The 17,604-nt window shown below is 35.4% G+C and overlaps 1 protein-coding gene across 4 annotated transcripts in view; it reads left to right on the top strand.

Moving 5' to 3' along the window:
* NAV3 (neuron navigator 3) overlaps positions 1–17,604 on the top strand; it is an 839,545-nt gene that overhangs the window by 574,881 nt on the left and 247,060 nt on the right. For all 4 annotated transcript variants that reach the window (XM_073788380.1, XM_073788379.1, XM_033866303.2 and 1 more), the window contains 2 exons: positions 12,178–12,295; positions 12,925–12,977. In XM_073788380.1, coding sequence (XP_073644481.1) covers positions 12,178–12,295; positions 12,925–12,977 — 171 coding nt within the window. The remainder of the gene's footprint in view (positions 1–12,177; positions 12,296–12,924; positions 12,978–17,604) is intronic.

Genomic DNA, 17,604 nt, shown 5'->3' with positions numbered 1-17,604 from the left:
TTGTACTGTATGGTTATAATATCCAACACCTTTTTCAGAAATTTACAAAGTGTCATTGTCTCTGTAGAAGAAAAGATCATTAAAAAGCGCTGAGAATTTAAGACAGGGTAGATGGTTCTTTATATATTTCATTTCTGGCAGAGTGTTTATCGGATTGTCCACTGATGAGGAAATTGCCCAGGATGATGGTGACACTTATGGTTAGAGGAGAAAATATGACTCAAAAACCAAAACAGTCAGTACATTTGGAGTGGTCAGAAGGATCAGAGAGTGACATATGTGACCGCAAATAAATGCCAGGGAGTCTTCACAAGCGTGTGGGGAGTGATGATTTGGAAAAAAGATCGAGGTAGCTGGAATGTCACCAGATAGGCAAGGTGGAGAGAGACGAGGCAATCATCATTGCAAGGAACACCTGGTGGGTTCTCAAAATTGGCTAACCTGCTCCCTGCCCAGTCCTTCCTTCCCTCCTCAGGGACAAACTATGTGTCTTATCCTTTTTAATGTGGCCACAGTACCCAGCACAGCGCTGTGCAATCAGTGTTGGCTGATTTGATTTGATTATGCATGCCCCAGTTTGTATTCTGGTTTCATTATTTTCCCTACAAATAAACTGCAGTTTAAAAAAAAAAAAATCAGGAATACTGTAGTTAGCATAGTAAACTCTATCTCTTGTTTTCCTTTTAGATTACATTTAGGTCTGTTTCTGCTCATCTAAAAATTTCTTATTCCTATATGAAAATACAGGCTTACCTCGTTTTATTGTTTCACCTTATTGCACTTCACAGGTAACTGCGTTTTTTGTTTTTGGGGTTTTTTTAATGAATTGAAGGTTTGTGGCAACCCTGCATTGAGCTTTCCGAGCAGCATTTGCTCGCTTCGTGTCTCTGTGTCACATTTTGGTAATTCATGCAATATTTCAGCCTTTTTCATTATTATTACATTTGTTATGATGATCTGTGATCAGTGATTTTTGCTGTTACTATTGCAAAAAGATTACGACTTGCTGAAGGCTCAGATGATGGTTAGAATTTTTTAGCAATGAAGTATGTTTTAATTAAGGTATGTACATTTTTTTTTAGACATAATGCTATTGCACACTTAATAGACTACAGCATAGTTTAAACATAGCTTTTGTATGCACTGGGAAACCAAAAACTTCTTGTGACTTGCTTTATTGAGATACTTGTTTTATTTAGATGGTCTAGAATCGAACCCATAATATCTCCGAGGTATGCCTAAAAGGAGATATTATTACATTCCAAGCTAATCACTTGGGCTATAAATTTAAACAGATAAATGCAGTTGTAAATGAAAATATCAATATAATTTCAGTTTCAATAAAATCTGAAACTTGAATCAAGTGGTACATTTGACAGCTGTGTGCCAAGGAAGTGTCACTGGGATGGGTAGGGTTGCAAGCATGAAAGTTGAGAATGTTGATGTTGATTATTTGCTCCATCTGGCTTACGGTCAAAATAAGTACAGTAGGCAGCCAAGGTATATTCTTTTCTCAGGTAGGAAATAACTCTCAGAGAACTTGAAAGGTTAAATGCAGTAATAATGGAAAGTGATATTTTTGCATGTATATGAATTTTAACATTTATTTAAGACTGGTGATCCCTTCACATGGAATATATTATTAGTAATATATGTGACATGGACCAGAATTTTGATATACTAATCATCATTAAGAAGTTTTCTTTTTTGTAACCAAAAATCAAATATTTTTTAAGAATTAAGAAATATTTATATTTTCTTAAAATCTAAAAATGAAAGCATCATGTATATCATGTATATATTATGGATTGTGTATAGATGGACCAAAAGGCTGCGAGCCAGGCTTTTTTGGGTGTCTATTAAGTGGTAGACACCAACATTATAGCGAAGTCTTTTTCTACTCCTGCCTTTGACACTGTTTTATTCTTTTTTATCTACCCATCTGGTGTCTGTATTTTATTTTAGAGGATTTCATCAAATGTATGGTAACCTTCAACTCTGCATGTATCAAGTGTGAGGCACTAAAAAGCTATGTTCACACATCCACACATTTCTTAGTGTCCTCTGGGATTCACTCTAGGTCATCCACTGGCCAGCTGGTTGATCCACTGGGTACCTTGAATGATGATGTCTGTTGGTCTTAGGGATGGTAATTGTTGTCCGAGAAGGACTTTCCATTTCTGGCTGGAATGCGGATGGGGCAGATATAATCTTGCATTTCTGAAGGAGAAAGAACCTAGGACAGGAAGACAGTTGCTGGAGTCTCAGTATCAGGATGCATAATTTCATTGAATCCCTCATTTTCATTCCTATACCTCCACCCTCCTGTCTGACTGATATCTCTAGTCTGGATTTTCCCTGGTCTGTAGTTCCTGCCTCTTGATGGTATGAGGGAGAGGTAAAGTAGCTCTTGTCTCTGGTTTCCCCCACCCCAACTTTCCACTTGGTCTGTTGCCCACACTTCCTGAGCTGTTCTGGGATTCTATGGGAAAATCTCTTTGCATTGCTCTGATGTCTCCCTCCGCAGGCTCCTGTGGGCTTGATGTTCCTTTACTCCTCTTTGCTAAATCATGTATCACTCTTTCAGCTGCTTTCCATATTCATATACTGTAGTCATAGGAGATTGAGTTTGAGCCTTCGGTTTTTGTTCTTGCTGTCTTAAGGGAGAATTCCTAGAAAATACAGGGTGGAAAAGTTTTCATTTTACCATCCAGAAAGTGGGAGTCTTACATCTTAAGCCTTAGCCTCTTAAGCAGTCTCCCTTTACTGTTTTTCTCTGTCCCTCATAGCTACACCAGAGCTAGAGTTTAGATATACAGCCATATCTGTCATTTTTATGCCTCCTACATAAAAATAAGCTTTTACCTAAAATATTGATACAGCCCTCTTTACTTTACATAGGACCCCTGCCTCATTCCTGTCCTCTTCTCTCTAGCTTTTCCATGTGCCTCTTCCCCGTGCTCTGACCAAATGGAATTATTCAGACCAAATGGATTCAGAATTCAGAATATGAAATACACCTCTGCCCCTTAATAAGTTTCACTATCCCTCTTCATATATATATATATATATATATATATATATATGGAATATGCTTTCCCCTTCTCTCTGCTTGTCAAAGCTCATCCTTTTGGATGGCATTCCTCATTCTTTCATCATTCTTCTAGGACCTTCATAGTTGTGGCTTTCTTTTTTCTCTTTTTTTTTTTTTGGCCATTTTTCTTTAAACAAATTCACTTTTTTTTTTTTCGGTACGCGGGCCTCTCACTGTTGTGTCCTCTCCCGTTGCGGAGCACAGGCTCCGGACGCGCAGGCTCAGCGGCCATGACTCACGGGCCCAGCCGCTCCGCGGCATGTGGGGTCTTCCCAGACCGGGGCACGAACCCGTGTCCCCTGCATCGGCAGGCGAACTCTCAACCACTGCGCCACCAGGGAAGCCCTAAACAAATTCACTTTTAAGAACTGGAGTAAATTGGCTTCATAAGGAAACTTTTATTCTGAAGTCAAGTGGGAGCTATCCTGTGATTTTTAGGTAGGAAGGTAAATTACTTTATCAGATTTGCATTTTAAAGCAGTCCCTATCTATAGTGTATAGAATAGTTTAGTTCATACCCTGCCTAATTTAGAGACAGTTTCTAGGACTTTTAAAGTAATTTGGGTGAGAGATGATGAAAAGCTGAACCAGAATAATTACAGCAGTAATGGAGCCGAAGGGTCAAAAGATATTAAGGAGATAGAATTAACAGAACTGGGTCAGAGATTGGGTGTGAGAAATAAAGAAAAAAAGCAAAAGGAAATTATTAGAGTTTATTTTATGTTTACTTTAGAATCTACCTGCTTTCATAGACCTTCTTCTGATTTTCTGGGGTTGCTGACTCATCAATATTCACTTTTAATCAACCTTCAAACTTGAAATTTTTAAAAAATTTCATTAACGGTATTTTCCTTGATGTAAAAACTGAGAAGTAAACTAGCTGAGTTGAACCATTTACTTGGTGAATCTATTACTTATATTGTGATGATGTTTATATTATCAAAAGCTTTTAATGGGTTCATTTTATACTAGTCCCTCATAGCCCTCAGTATGGAGATTTCTAGAAGGTCTGCAAGAGTCATGACATTGAACTCCATGGACCTTTTGGTCATATCAGTTCTGCGATAGCAACTGAAGATCCAGTCTGTGATCAAGTTTCAAACTGAGTAAAAATAGCATGTTTCAGGTCTTAATTCCATACTGTAATTTTTCTAATCTCCTTCGCCCAACATTGCCTATCACTCATGGATTTTTGAATCATACACTGAGGTGTACAAAATTATAGCTTTTAAAAAGAATATATAAGGAATTCCCTGGCGGTCCAGTGGTTAGGACTCTTCTCTTGCACTGCAGGGAGCCCGGGTTTGATCCCTGGTCGGGGAACTAAGACCCCATAAGCTGCGCAGCGTGACCAAAATAATAATAATAATAATAGGCAAAGAGATAGATTCTATTTCTTTTTTTAAAGAATATATATATAAGTTCACCTCTCAAATTTCTATTTCTGTACAGCAGGAGAAAATTTATTTTTCCCAATTCAAAGTATTCAGTTACTTCTGGTTTAAAGTTCAGTCCTATCAGAAAAGGCCCAGTCAACTTCAGATCCTTCTCCTTCCCTTGTACATCTTTCTCCCTGAAGTGATAGTCTGGGGAGGGTTGGTGAACAAGGGTACTTACTTCCAAGGCACCATGATGCCACATCTTATGGGCCGTTAGTGCCCATCAGTGCCACTGTCTGGTAAGTGGTGAAATTTATGATGTCTGTCAGACTGGAGTTATCATAACCTGTGCTCACATATTTCTTGCTTTTTGTCCTTTCCCATATTAGGTCTAAGCATCCTTCCTGTCCTGATTTCAAATACTCTCTGGGCTCACTTGCTTTCCCTTAGAAAATCCCGTATGATTCTCAGGAATTGGAAGAAAAAAATGGTTGCTCTCCCATAAGCTTTTGGTAGATGTTATGCTTTGTGAGTCCTTCTCGGGTCCAGATGCTATGAAACTCCACCCAGAGACGTAGCCTGTTAGGTCGAATCTTAGCACCTTCCCTTCCTTCCAATTCTCTTCCCAGGATTAATTCTTCTCTTTGTGGGAAAAAAACACTTTCATCACTGGTCACTCTTCCCTAATCTACCATTTATGGCTTATCTTTTATGTGCTTAGTCCTTTGCTGATTTATGTAATGTGAAAACCCAATTATTACTGTTGAAATTGTTGGTTTTCAAAACAGTTTCTTTCTGCTGTGGATTAGAAGAGCCTATTTGACTTCTCAAAACCTATAATTTGAATAAACCAGAGAGCAGTGCTTACGGGAATATATCACTATTCCTTGAATGTTGGGGATAAACTAATGTGTATAAATAAATGCAGGGTTGAAACCAGCTCAAGTGATATTTAAAATCATCTGACTTCATTTATAATATTTTCTAAGTAGGTTATAGGTTAGTGTCTTTCTGTTAAAATAGGCTCTTGACTGAAGAGTCTGTCTTTCCCCACCTACTTCTCTACATTTCTTTGATCATTTAGCACTCATTAAAAATAAATTTGTATCTCATTGAAACATTTGTATACCTCAGTGTGTAGTGTATGCAGTAACAAAAACAGTCATAATAATTTTTATATAACTGTCAGGTTACTTATAATACACTCATCAAATACTGAATTATGGTTAAAAAATTCAGGAGCAGTTTGCTGTGATACACAAAGGCAGTGCATTATATTGTCAGTAGTGAAAAAAAAATTCATCATAAACAAAAGTTTAAGACTCCATGGAGAACCAAAGTAGATCTTCTGATGTTGTTTTACTGTAACAGGATAAAAGCAATATGATGTCTATATTTTGTCTTCTATTTTTGTTTGTTTGTTTTACAGCATATTTATTATTTATTCATTTGCCGTTTTATTGAGAAATAATTGATATACATCACTGTATACGTTTAACGCATACAGCCTGATGGTTTGGTTTACATATACTGTGAAATTATTACCACAGTACGTTCAGTTAACATCCAACTTGTCATATAGATAGATACAGTAAAAAGAAAAAAATGGAAGGGGGAGTCTTCTTGTGATGAGAATTCACAGGATTAACTCACTTAACAAATTTCCTATGTATCATATAGCAGTATTAACTGTAGTCATCATGCCACGCATTACATCCTTAGTGCTTATTTATCTTGTAACTGGAAGTTTGTACCTTTTGCCACCTCTCTCCAATTCCCCCTCACCCTCCACCCTCCGCCTCTGGTAACCCCAAGTCTGATCTTTTTTCAATGAGGTTTTTTCATTTGTTTTTAGATTCCACATGTAAGTGAGATGATACAATATTTGTATTTCTCTGTATGACTTATTCCACTTAGCATAATGCCTTCAAGTTTCATTCATATTGTGGCAAATAGTAGGATTTCCTCATTTTCTATGAGTGAATAACATTCCATCGTGTGTGTGTGTATAAACTTATATATCTATATTTTATATATCTATATATGTACCACAACTTATTTTTCCATTCATCCATCGATGGACACTTAGGTTTTTTTCTATGTCTTAGCTATTGTAAATAATGCTCCTATGAACACGGGGTTGCAGATATCTTTTTGAGTTAGTGTTTCTATTTCCTTTGCATATATTTCCAGAAGTAGAAATGCTAGATCATATGGTAGTTCTATTTTTAACTACTTGAGGATCCTCCATACTAATTTCCCTAGTGGCTATACCAATTTAAAATTCCACCAGTAGTACACAGGGGTTCCCTTTTCTCCATATCCATGTCAGCATTTGTTATCTCTTGTCTTTTTGATAACAGCCATTCTAACAGGCGTGAGGTGCTATCACATTGTGGTTTTAATTTGCATTTCCCTAATGACTAGTGATATTGAACATCTTTTCTTATACCTGTTGGAATTTTGTGTATTTTCTTTGGACAAATGTCTATTCAGATCCTTTGCCTATTTTTAATTGGGTTATTTGTATTTTTGGTATTGAATTGTACAATTTCTTTATATATTTTAGGTATTAATTCCTTTATCAGATTATACTGTTTGCAAATATTTTTTTCCCATTCCATGGGTTGTCTTTTCACTTTGTTGATTCCTTTTGCTGTGCAGAAGCTTTTTAGTTTGGTGTAGTCCCACTTGTTTTTTGTTTTGTTTTGTTTCTTGTGCTTTAGATGTCATATCCAAAACTTCATTCCCAAGACCCATGTCAGGGAATTTATTCCTGTGTTTGTTTCTAGGGGTTTCATGTTTTCAGGTCTTAATCCATTTTGAGTTAATTTTTTTTAAGTGGCATAAGATATGGGTCCAGTTTCATTCTTTCACATGTGACTATCTTAATTATCTCAGCAGCATTTATCGAAGTGACTGTCTTTTCTCCATTGAGTGCTCTTAGCTCTTTTGTCAAATATTAGTTGATTATATATGCATGGTTTTATTTCTAGGCTCTCAATTCTGTTCCATTGGTCTATTTATCTGTTGTTATGCTAGTACCATACTGTTTTGATGACCATAGCTTTATAGTATAGCTTGAAATCAGGAATATTGCCTTCTATTTGACCCTATTATTTTATAATTTACAAATTAGCACTGTAAAAGAAATATTATAGGATCAAATAATTAAGAGATCATTACAATTTGCAGCAGTTTTCCTTAATTAGTTAGGTCAACTACCTTTGGGTGGACAGCTAAGATTTAAGGATTTGACAAAGATACTGTTTTATAATGCTAATAAACCAATTATGATTAATGTAAATATGAAAATGTGAACTAATAATACTATTTGACATTTAACAAATATATAGTAAGTGAAAGGCCATGTTCCAAAAGTATAAATTTATTAACTCCTCACAATAATCCCATTAATAAGTAATACTATTATTGCCATTTTACAGATGAGAAAAATCTTACACTGAGAGGAAATAAATGTTCAGTCGGTATCCACATGGATATTGAGTGGCAGAGCAGAAATTCCAACCGTATAGACTGTTCCTTAAAGAATACCTGCTGTTGCATAATAGGCCCTAAAACCCATGCTGATAAATATGAAATATAAAGTATGCCATAGTGCCTTAAATTTCTATTATTTTAAATTACTGTAAATGCATTATTAAACATACAACTGTGCTAGAGTTTCTAAGTAGCACTTTGGTAAATGTAATCTCATTAATTCTTCTGAATTAACTGAAATATAATTATTACATGAGATGACATTTATATTCATAATATTGCAGTTTAAACATCTGAAGCCAGCTTTCCTCAGATGTTTTAAGGTAAATGATATTTAAAGCTTTGGTCACAACCTTGATGACTTAAACACTCAATGGCCCTGTAGAAAATACCAAATATTGATTTACGATTGATATGATATTATTTTCAATTATATCAGTTTCTTCACTAAAAAAAACAACAACTATAATTCATACCATAATCCTACAAAATAAGTACCACACATTTCACTCATTCAACTGAGGCTAAGAGGTTAAATGCTGTGATTATTTTTATGGGAATGAATCAAGGGCAACTTTGGAGCTCAGATCCAAAATCCGGACATGATTTCACCATTCTGTTGTGTTTATTTGAACAACAGAGTCTAATGATGATTGACAAGGTTGTTTGTATCTTCTCTCATCAGGTTATTACAGAAAGTTTATCGATGCGTTTTAAATATATATATTTATATACCATGTGTCCTTTGCTTGAAAACTGTCTCCTTAAAGACACAGTTCATATGTCCACTTTTTTAAATTTAATTTTTTATTTTTTAAAAGACAGGAAAATATAAGTTTATATATACTTAATTTTAAATATATGTATAAGTTGCTTTGTAATTGTTTTATATTTCCTAATCTAGATTATAATCCTTTGAAAATCACTGATTTAACTTGAATCAGGTATCTTCTACACATGTCTGTTAGAAAGAGTAAGTAAATAAAGTGCATGGGACTTAGTTTTTAAATTCATTTATTTAGTCTGAATAGATTTTTCTGATTGCAGCTAAGTCAGAGCTACTATCTGAGCAAAGTTTCATGTGTTAGAGATGCTGGACGAGTCAAAGCACTCAGGCTTGGGATTCCTCTAGAAGGAATCCTGGTTCAAGTGAAAACGTGTTTCATGAGCTCAGCCAGAGGCTATCCCAACAAGGTCTTGAAGCCAACCAGCTGGTTTCCCATCTGTTTTCCCACCTGAGTCCCAGGAGGGGTTTGGATAGAGACTAAGGCACTGTTGACATGCATTTGGAAAATAAAGGTATTATTGTTTTTATTTTTAATACATTCCATTCTGTGTATATTTAAATAAGTTAAATGAATATATTTTCCATAATTTAATGCCTTCATCAAAAAAGAGGAATCCATGCAACATGGAGTTTGTTGGAGGCTGTGTCATGATGGAGGCATTGCAGGCCTGGATGAGAACATCACAGCCTTAAAATTGGATGCATTCCTCTGAGTTTGGATGGCAGACAGATCTGTGGCCCCAGTGAATTAGATAGCAGGAGTCAGAGATGTGAGTAGTGTAAGAAAGCAACGAGTACAGTTTCTCCAGTCTTCAACTGCCAATACTTTCAAATTTTTTAACCTTTGCAAAATGATAACATCAACACATATTTGTTGGAAATCCATCATAGCAAATAACACTTAGATGCCATAAAATGATAATAACAGCAGACCTTTTTTCAGGGCTAACGCTGTGACAAGCACTTTACAAGTGCTGTTTTATTTATTCCTGACACAATTTTATAATGTAAGTATTATTATTACCCTTATTTTTCAGATGTGGAATCAGGTTTAGAAAGGATAAGCAACTTGTTCAGTGTCCCAGGGGTGGCAAGAAGTCTGCTGGGCCTCAAAGCCAGGTCTGCTTGACTACAGAACTCATGTTCTTCATCTTTGTGGATCCTTTAAAGTCAATTAACTGGTGCTTATAACTCACTGCCTAGGGGACAGGCACAAATCAAGCCTGGCTTGCCCTGAAATTTCTACTAGAAACCAAACAATTAATGCTATCATTGGTTGATGTGTAGATGAAGGGAAAGTGCTCAATTTTTTATATTCTAAACAGTATAAATCCTTATAAAATTAAAATTTTACAATAACACAAGCAGACTAAAATCTTGAGGAAAATGATCACCAAATAAAAGTGTCTATCTAGAAATCATGTGTTTGTTTTCTAATTCAGGAGACAGTTGTGCAAGTGATTTTTCTCACTTAATATCACTTAATATCTCACTTTAATATCTTCAGTATAAAGAAGATCATGAACATGGAGAAAGATGTAGTGTTGCTGTCATATATGTTTTTCTTATGCAACAGGATGCTTCAAATTATTTATGTCTTTCAGGACACTTAATACCACTACATATGCATTAAGATATCACTTTGTATTTTCTAAAATAAAGAAACACCCTCTTTTTCTTCTATGTTGTATTTTGGAATGTTTGTACCTAGGATACATTAAAAAAACTTAGTGGTCCCACTTTTAGGTTTTGGTCCTGTAAAAAATACTAGTATATGAATGTGCCAAGATACATATATAAGATGTATCTTACAAATTTAGATGCAGTGGAAACATTTTTTAAAAAATTAAATATCCTTCAACAGGGGATTGATATTATGTATAATATTACATCAAAAATAATGAGAAAATATATGCAAAATGGTTTTAGAAGTGTTATTAAAATACTGTTACATAAAAAACTGAAAAATGTAGTGATAAGTAAAATTGAGCTAGATTTGGTTACACATTCTATCATGAGTATGTGTATGTGTGTGTAATATTGTGTCATGTGGTGAAGTGTGTAGGCGTAGAAAAAATTCTAGAACTATTTATACCAAGTTATTCAAAAGTGGGTGGGGTTGCAAGTTGTGGGGAAACCTCCATTTCTCAGTTTCTACACTTCTATTTTATTTTATTTTTACAAAAACATGTATTAGTTTTGTTAGAAATAAAAAAAGCATTTTTTTACATTTTGCTTGGCACTCAGTGCTCATGACTACAAGGCTCAATTTACCTTTCCAATCTAATTTGTCACAATTTCAGGCATCCTGCCTTAATTATATAATTTACAACTGTGCCCTTGATTCCTTTTTTCCTCTGCCTTTCTGTATCTTGTCCCCTCTGTGGGGAAAGCCCTTTCCTTCACTTCCTATCTTTACGTTCTATTATGTTTACAGTTCTAATTCCAGTGCTTCTATAACACATTTTTATGTGTATGTTTCTCAGTTAATTGTCCTCCTCTATTCTCATTTCAAATTTTGCATTCTTCTATCATATCACATATTATAGTCTGCCTTGTAATAAATGTATTAATATGTCCATATGAGCCATTCATGAAATTAAAGTCTTAACTTATTTATTTCCTTACATTTAGATTACATTACATCAGTAAGTGCCTATAACATTTGAAAAATTAGTAACATTTTATTTTTGTGAAGTTTTTGAACAGTTTCTTTTTTTCTTCTATCATAATCTGTTATTGGAGAGACACCTCTACTTTATGTAGATTGCCAACCTTATGGCTCATAAGCTGCTCCTCGATTCTGTATTATAATTTCTATGTAATAACTGCATTTGCTTCCTCTATTCTCTTATATAAATGCATTTCAAGAGGCTGAAATGGGATATGACAGTTCAAATAAAATAGCTTAGGCATTTGCAATTATTTCATAAAATGATGCCAAAATATTGTCACATACAGTATCTCACATGACGAATTTAATAAAGTCTTCTCAGAGAAACACACATTTTTATAGTAAGATTCTGGTATAAATCAATCCAGGTGGCTTCCTTTTACAAGGACAGGCAGATTATTTTCAATATGATAGAACCAGGGGCAAGAGAGTAAAAACTCAAACTGATTTGCAAACAGGAGCTTCCTCAGTAGTCATCCAGGAAGGGAGTTTTGCTGTGTCACAAGTGACTAGTCCCGGGTTTTGAAAAAAGAGTGAGTCATCCCCCTTTGAAACAAGAGATAAGTGGGGGAAAGAGCTGTTTAAAAATTATTTTACAACTATTTCCTTTGGAGCTATGACTCCTTAAGCTGGAATGTGATCCAGAATAACTTCCCTTTGAATCCAACATTTGTCTTAAGCATTTTTATTGCCTCTCTTTTCCCTCGTCCCATCTCACTTCTTCCCTCCCTCTGTTCAACAGATTTACACGGACTGGGCCAACCACTACCTGGCAAAATCGGGCCACAAGCGGCTGATCAAGGATTTGCAGCAAGACATTGCAGATGGAGTGCTGCTAGCAGAAATCATCCAGATCATTGGTAAGATCTGCCCTCTGAGAAAAGCCATGAAAGTTTCTGCGCCCACGCACTTTGGTAAAATACAATTTAATTTGGATGCTTAGGAACTTGGTCCATGTGTCTCTGAGATTAATGCAGCCCTCCCCGTGATTTAATTAAAATGTTTATGTGAGAATGTTTGAAAAAGGCAGTTTGGCCATACTTTTAAATGGCTAGAACTGTATCTTTACATACACTGAATTGTCAGAAATGAACGCTTCATTAAACCATATGTCTCCCATGTGTGCATTTCGTTAGCTGGAGCAACTCATATACTCTGAGATTCCTTGAAACTATATCCTGATCCAGCAGGGAAAATTGTGAAAGGTTTCATGCCAGCAGTCATTTGGCACAGGCTAAGGAATTAGCAGCAACTTCCTTCTCACTCACTTTTTTTTTTATTTGCCTGATTTGTGCATATGGACCTGGCGGCTGCTAACAAGAGTGTCTTCTTGTACACGGCTTAGGAGGCAGAGTGAATGTAGCACCAGCATTTTGCTTGGTGTTTTTTTTTTTTTCTTTTTTTCTTAGTCTCCTTTTTTTGTGTTTCACTTCATGGCTTAAGCATGTCATTCTTTTTTTCTCTCTTTTATTTTATTTCTTGGCTTTAGCAAATGAAAAAGTTGAAGATATCAATGGATGTCCTAGGAGTCAATCTCAGATGGTAAGAATCATGTTTATTCTGAATATATTGCTTGTCTTCACTTCCAGAGTTAACTGCATTTATAAATGGACTAGAAGTTTCTTTTGCATGTCTCTCTCCTTGTTTAAGAAACCATTTGATCATATTCTATCATATATATTTCTTTTGGTGCAATTTAGGAAGAAGTGATAACAACAATACAGTTGAATATGTATGACTCCTGAAGAACCAATCTCCAGGTGTTTTATCAGATTCTTGACCTTTTTTTTTTTGTTCTGATGTCTGAATAATTTAACACTGGTCTTGGTGGCAATAAATCCCATTTCCAGTTTTAAGTGGAGCCTTTTTGTCTGAACAACTGGTTTGAAGAAAACCAAACCAAAAGAAAACCAAAGTTGCCATGTGCATTTTAAAAATATATGAATAGTATTTTCTTCGCTCATAACAAAGTCCAATGTAAACACATTGACTCTTCAACACTTTTGGAAATAACTCTAAGGGCAGGCTGCTGGAATTTTGCTGAGCAGAGACTGACTAGGAGATATGATTCATAGCCTTTTCCAGAAAGCTGTCGATCTAGAGGTCTGTCTGTCCCCCAGCCCTCTCTTATTTTTACCACTTGGTAAAGCCTAGAGTTTTATAATAAAATAATAGATTAATAAGCTGCTGAGATAAAAACCCACCCCTTTCTTAATTAAATAGCCACAACTTTATTTTATAGGACAATATGAAACCAAAATGCCTTAACTGAAGTTATGTCAGCAGATATAATCAGGAATGACAGCCAAAATCCACAAGATGAGGTTTCCTCCAAAACTCTTTTTAGCATAGAATAGGCATTTAAAATAAAAATAATGAGTACTTAATTGACAGAAACTGGAAGAATGAAAAATATGATGAACTGTTTTGACCTACTGACCTGCTTTATTTAATGTCAGAAAACTGAAATCCAAAATAATAAAAAGAATTTATTTTTAAAGAGTGATTAACTAGCATGTCTGGGTGTGTGTGTGTGTGTGTGTGTGTGTGTGTGTGTGTGTGTGTGTGTGTGTGTGTTTAAGCACTCCTCTAAGGACCTACTACAATGTCATGAACTCTGTGTCGCTCTTGTGAAAAAAATCACTATAAAGAAAGATTCTCTGTAAAACATTTCAGTTTTAAGGAAACTTCCTGATCTAATTACTCTGGGCACAAAGACGACTCTATTAAAATTAATTATAGTTATTTCCTGAAGTTTTACTGGAAGTAGTTATAATACCTTTAGGCCCTGCTATAATAAAAGCTGCACGATGATGGGAAAGACATGTAACTTCTCTGAGCCTCAGCTTTCTCATCTGTAAAATGAATCTGTAAAATGAACCCTAATTATGATATGATAATAACATATCTTTACTACCTAAACTGGACATTCTTTACTACCTAAACTGATATGGAAATGCAGAATAGTATTGCTACAAACTTTATAAAGAGCACATTCATGAATTAATACCTGTTAAAAGATTTTTAAGGCTTTATATTAAAAAGCTCTATAGTCCCTGAATATCATATGTTATTTCTCAAACCCAACACTGTTGGTTTTACTTTCATTATTTCAACCATAAAGAGATGTTGGATACTAAAACTCTTATGTTCTCTGCTGGCATTCCAATTTGATTCTGATTACAGTTCAATAAATAGCCAAGCTATTACTTCATGACAGATAATAAACAAATAAACCTTCAAAACTCATAACTATAGATAGAGATGCGGTCCTTAGATATTTATCTGAAACATCTGTGCCTAAAATTCTACAAATCTGAAAATATTCTCATGGGTATAAGACTCTCTTAATTTTATTACTTCCTGTTCCTTATTAGCCCCCAAATGCCATGCAACATCTAGTATACATGTTATGTTGACATTTCTGCTTCTGATTTAAAGCAAACAAACAAACAGAAAAAACAAAACCTGAGAAATGCAAATGTTATAAAATAGGTGATTTTTTTTTTCCAGCCAAAAAGTTTTAGTCAGAATTACACTGAATTTTGAGTCACAATGTGTTGTAACCTCATTTTTTTTGATGTGGTTGAATTTCTAACCTGAAATTGGCATGCCTTCAATAAGGTGATTCAGAAGAATACATATGACACAAATGTAACTTTTTTTGGCTGAATTATTTTTGCCTCTGTTCTTAAGAATTGGCATCGGTACTATGTTATTAATGAATAAAAGTTCCAGATTTTAACTGAGACAAGAAAGTAGAAGAAAGAGAATTATGATAGCATGACTAGGCTTATAAATTTCATACATCTTTTCCAAACAGGATGTTGCCTGTTTCTTTATTGTGTAACAACCGAGCAGTGCTGTGTTAGTAACAGTGAGCACTGTCCTTACTTATAGAACTACTTGTCCAATGCTTTTTATATATCTGATTTTTCATGGCCTTTGGTTGGCGTTCATGTTTAATAACAAAAGGTAAGGTAAAACTAGGTCTGCTACTGTTTCTAGTTACAAATTGTCTTTTTTTCTTTTTTAAATTTTAAACTTGGTAACCTTTATTGGATTATTTTCAGCCTTGAGTAATAGAAGTTCTCTCATGGTACGAATGTATGGTATATTGATGAATAACAGCCAGCTATTCATATTTAGGCAATATTAACTGAGCACATAAGGCACCAGGTGTAGGGACAATTGAGGATCAGAGGAGCAAATATTCAAATAAATAATAGCAACAGTGTTAATTGGGAAGAACAAAAGGAATGTGAAGGAAGTGAGCTTGGTGTGTTCTAGAAGCAGAAGATGACTGTGGTTTGAGCACAGTAAGAGGTGATTGGAGGGGATGACGGAAGCCTGATTATGTAGGACCAAAGGAAGGGGTTTGTATGTTACTCTAAGTTGATTGAGGAGCCTTTGGAGGACTTTTAAAGCTGGGCTGTGTTGTGATTTGATGTAAATATTAAAAATGATCACCCCAGGTGCTTTCTGGGTATTGTAGAATACTTAAGTGTTGGCCTTCAGTTGGGTATGGGAGATGAAAAATACAGGGACTATGCAGTGGTCCCCGATTTTTTGGCCTGAATGAGTAAGTAGTTACCATTAAACCAGATGATTATTATGGAGGGAGAAAACAGGCTAAAAGATGAAGAAGGGAAGAGGACAAATTCAGATTTTGACAAGTAGAATTTGATGTACCCATTGGAACGTGAAGTAGGAGGTTATTGGAGGCAATTAGGCATGTGATTCTAAAGGCCAGAAGTAAGATATTGGTTAGAATATACGTACTGCGTAGATAACGGTTAAAGCCATGGCCAAGGATGAGATCTCTAGGAGGTCTGTGTAAAGTCAGAAAGGAAGAAAGCTGAGGTTCTCACACTGAGGAATACCAACATGTATGTGATAAGCAGAGGTGAAGGAGTCAGAAAAGGGTGAAAAGAATGGTGAGAAAGTGAGCCCATCACTGAGAGAGTGGATCAACAGATATGGATTGTTAATCCTTAGGATAGCTATGGTAGCTTAAGCTGTAGTACATACTCGGACTAACCCAGTGGGGCAGGGCAATGTAAGATGAGGAAAATGTGGCAGATGCTGTCAAATGCTACCTAGTCAATGGGTTGGTATACCAGAAGGCAGGAGAGTTAGTTTTGGTAATTAGACAGGCGTTAATGACCTTCATGTAAACATCTTCTGTAGAGTGATCATGTGTTCAAGAATAGCTGAGAGGTGCAGATATCCACTGAGTCTTGAATGATCTTTCCAGGACTTTCCTGTTGAAGGATGAATAAAAAATATATAGTTTGAGAGGAAGTCAAGGTGAGGGGAGTTTTTGCAAGTGCGGAAGTAGGCAGAGAAGGAGGAAGCAATAGGGAAAGGGGAGGATCCAGGGGGATGGGGAGACAAGTGACCATGCCAGATCCTCAGGGATGTGGCAGAGGAGGAAATTTGAAGTCTGTGTGGAAGATTTAATGTTGGAAAACAGTGGGGATACACTTTCCTTTCATAAGGGGATATGATTGCTTGAAGAGGTGGTATTTGTTAGTGGATTACGTAGAAATGGAAGGAATTCAAATAAATATGATAATGACTTCAGACTATTAGATAATATTACTGTGCTCTTTTTCATGTCCTTCTCTAATGGTTACCTTATAATATAAAGAAAAAACATTGATTATAGTATTTTATAGCAGATAAAGAAAATTCAACAAAAATTCTTTCAAATATCATTGGCTAAAGGGCACATATTTAACAAAAATATGAACTTGTCTTTATTAGCAGGATTATTGAGAGGTTGATTCATATTTATTCCAAGTTTCAACTGCTATCTATTGCTATCTTTCCTTAATAAGTTTGAGACCAAACTCATCCTGAAAAACACAGAACTAAGTTTGTAGGAGCTTATTCAACACTATATTTAACCTCATCCAAAGATGAAGTTACTAATGTGGATGACACCTGTTAAGTAATTTCTAGGTGGGTGGTATCAGGATTCAAAATATATGCTGCATGCCACAACTCTGGTGAGATTACATGAGGAAATAAATTAGCCAACTATAAATACCAGGAACATCCAGAATGCCCAGCAGATTAAAAATAGCAGAAAAAAAATGCCCAACATGTATTTGAAATGCAGAGGCACAAGTGCAAGGTTCTTAGACAAAAATGTAAGACACGT

The sequence above is a fragment of the Tursiops truncatus genome, chromosome 11 (assembly GCF_011762595.2).
Source record: "Tursiops truncatus isolate mTurTru1 chromosome 11, mTurTru1.mat.Y, whole genome shotgun sequence".
In the NCBI taxonomy this organism is placed as follows: Eukaryota; Metazoa; Chordata; class Mammalia; order Artiodactyla; family Delphinidae; genus Tursiops; species Tursiops truncatus.
Note: the sequence above shows the minus strand (reverse complement) of the source record. Positions and strands in the feature narration are given on the sequence as shown.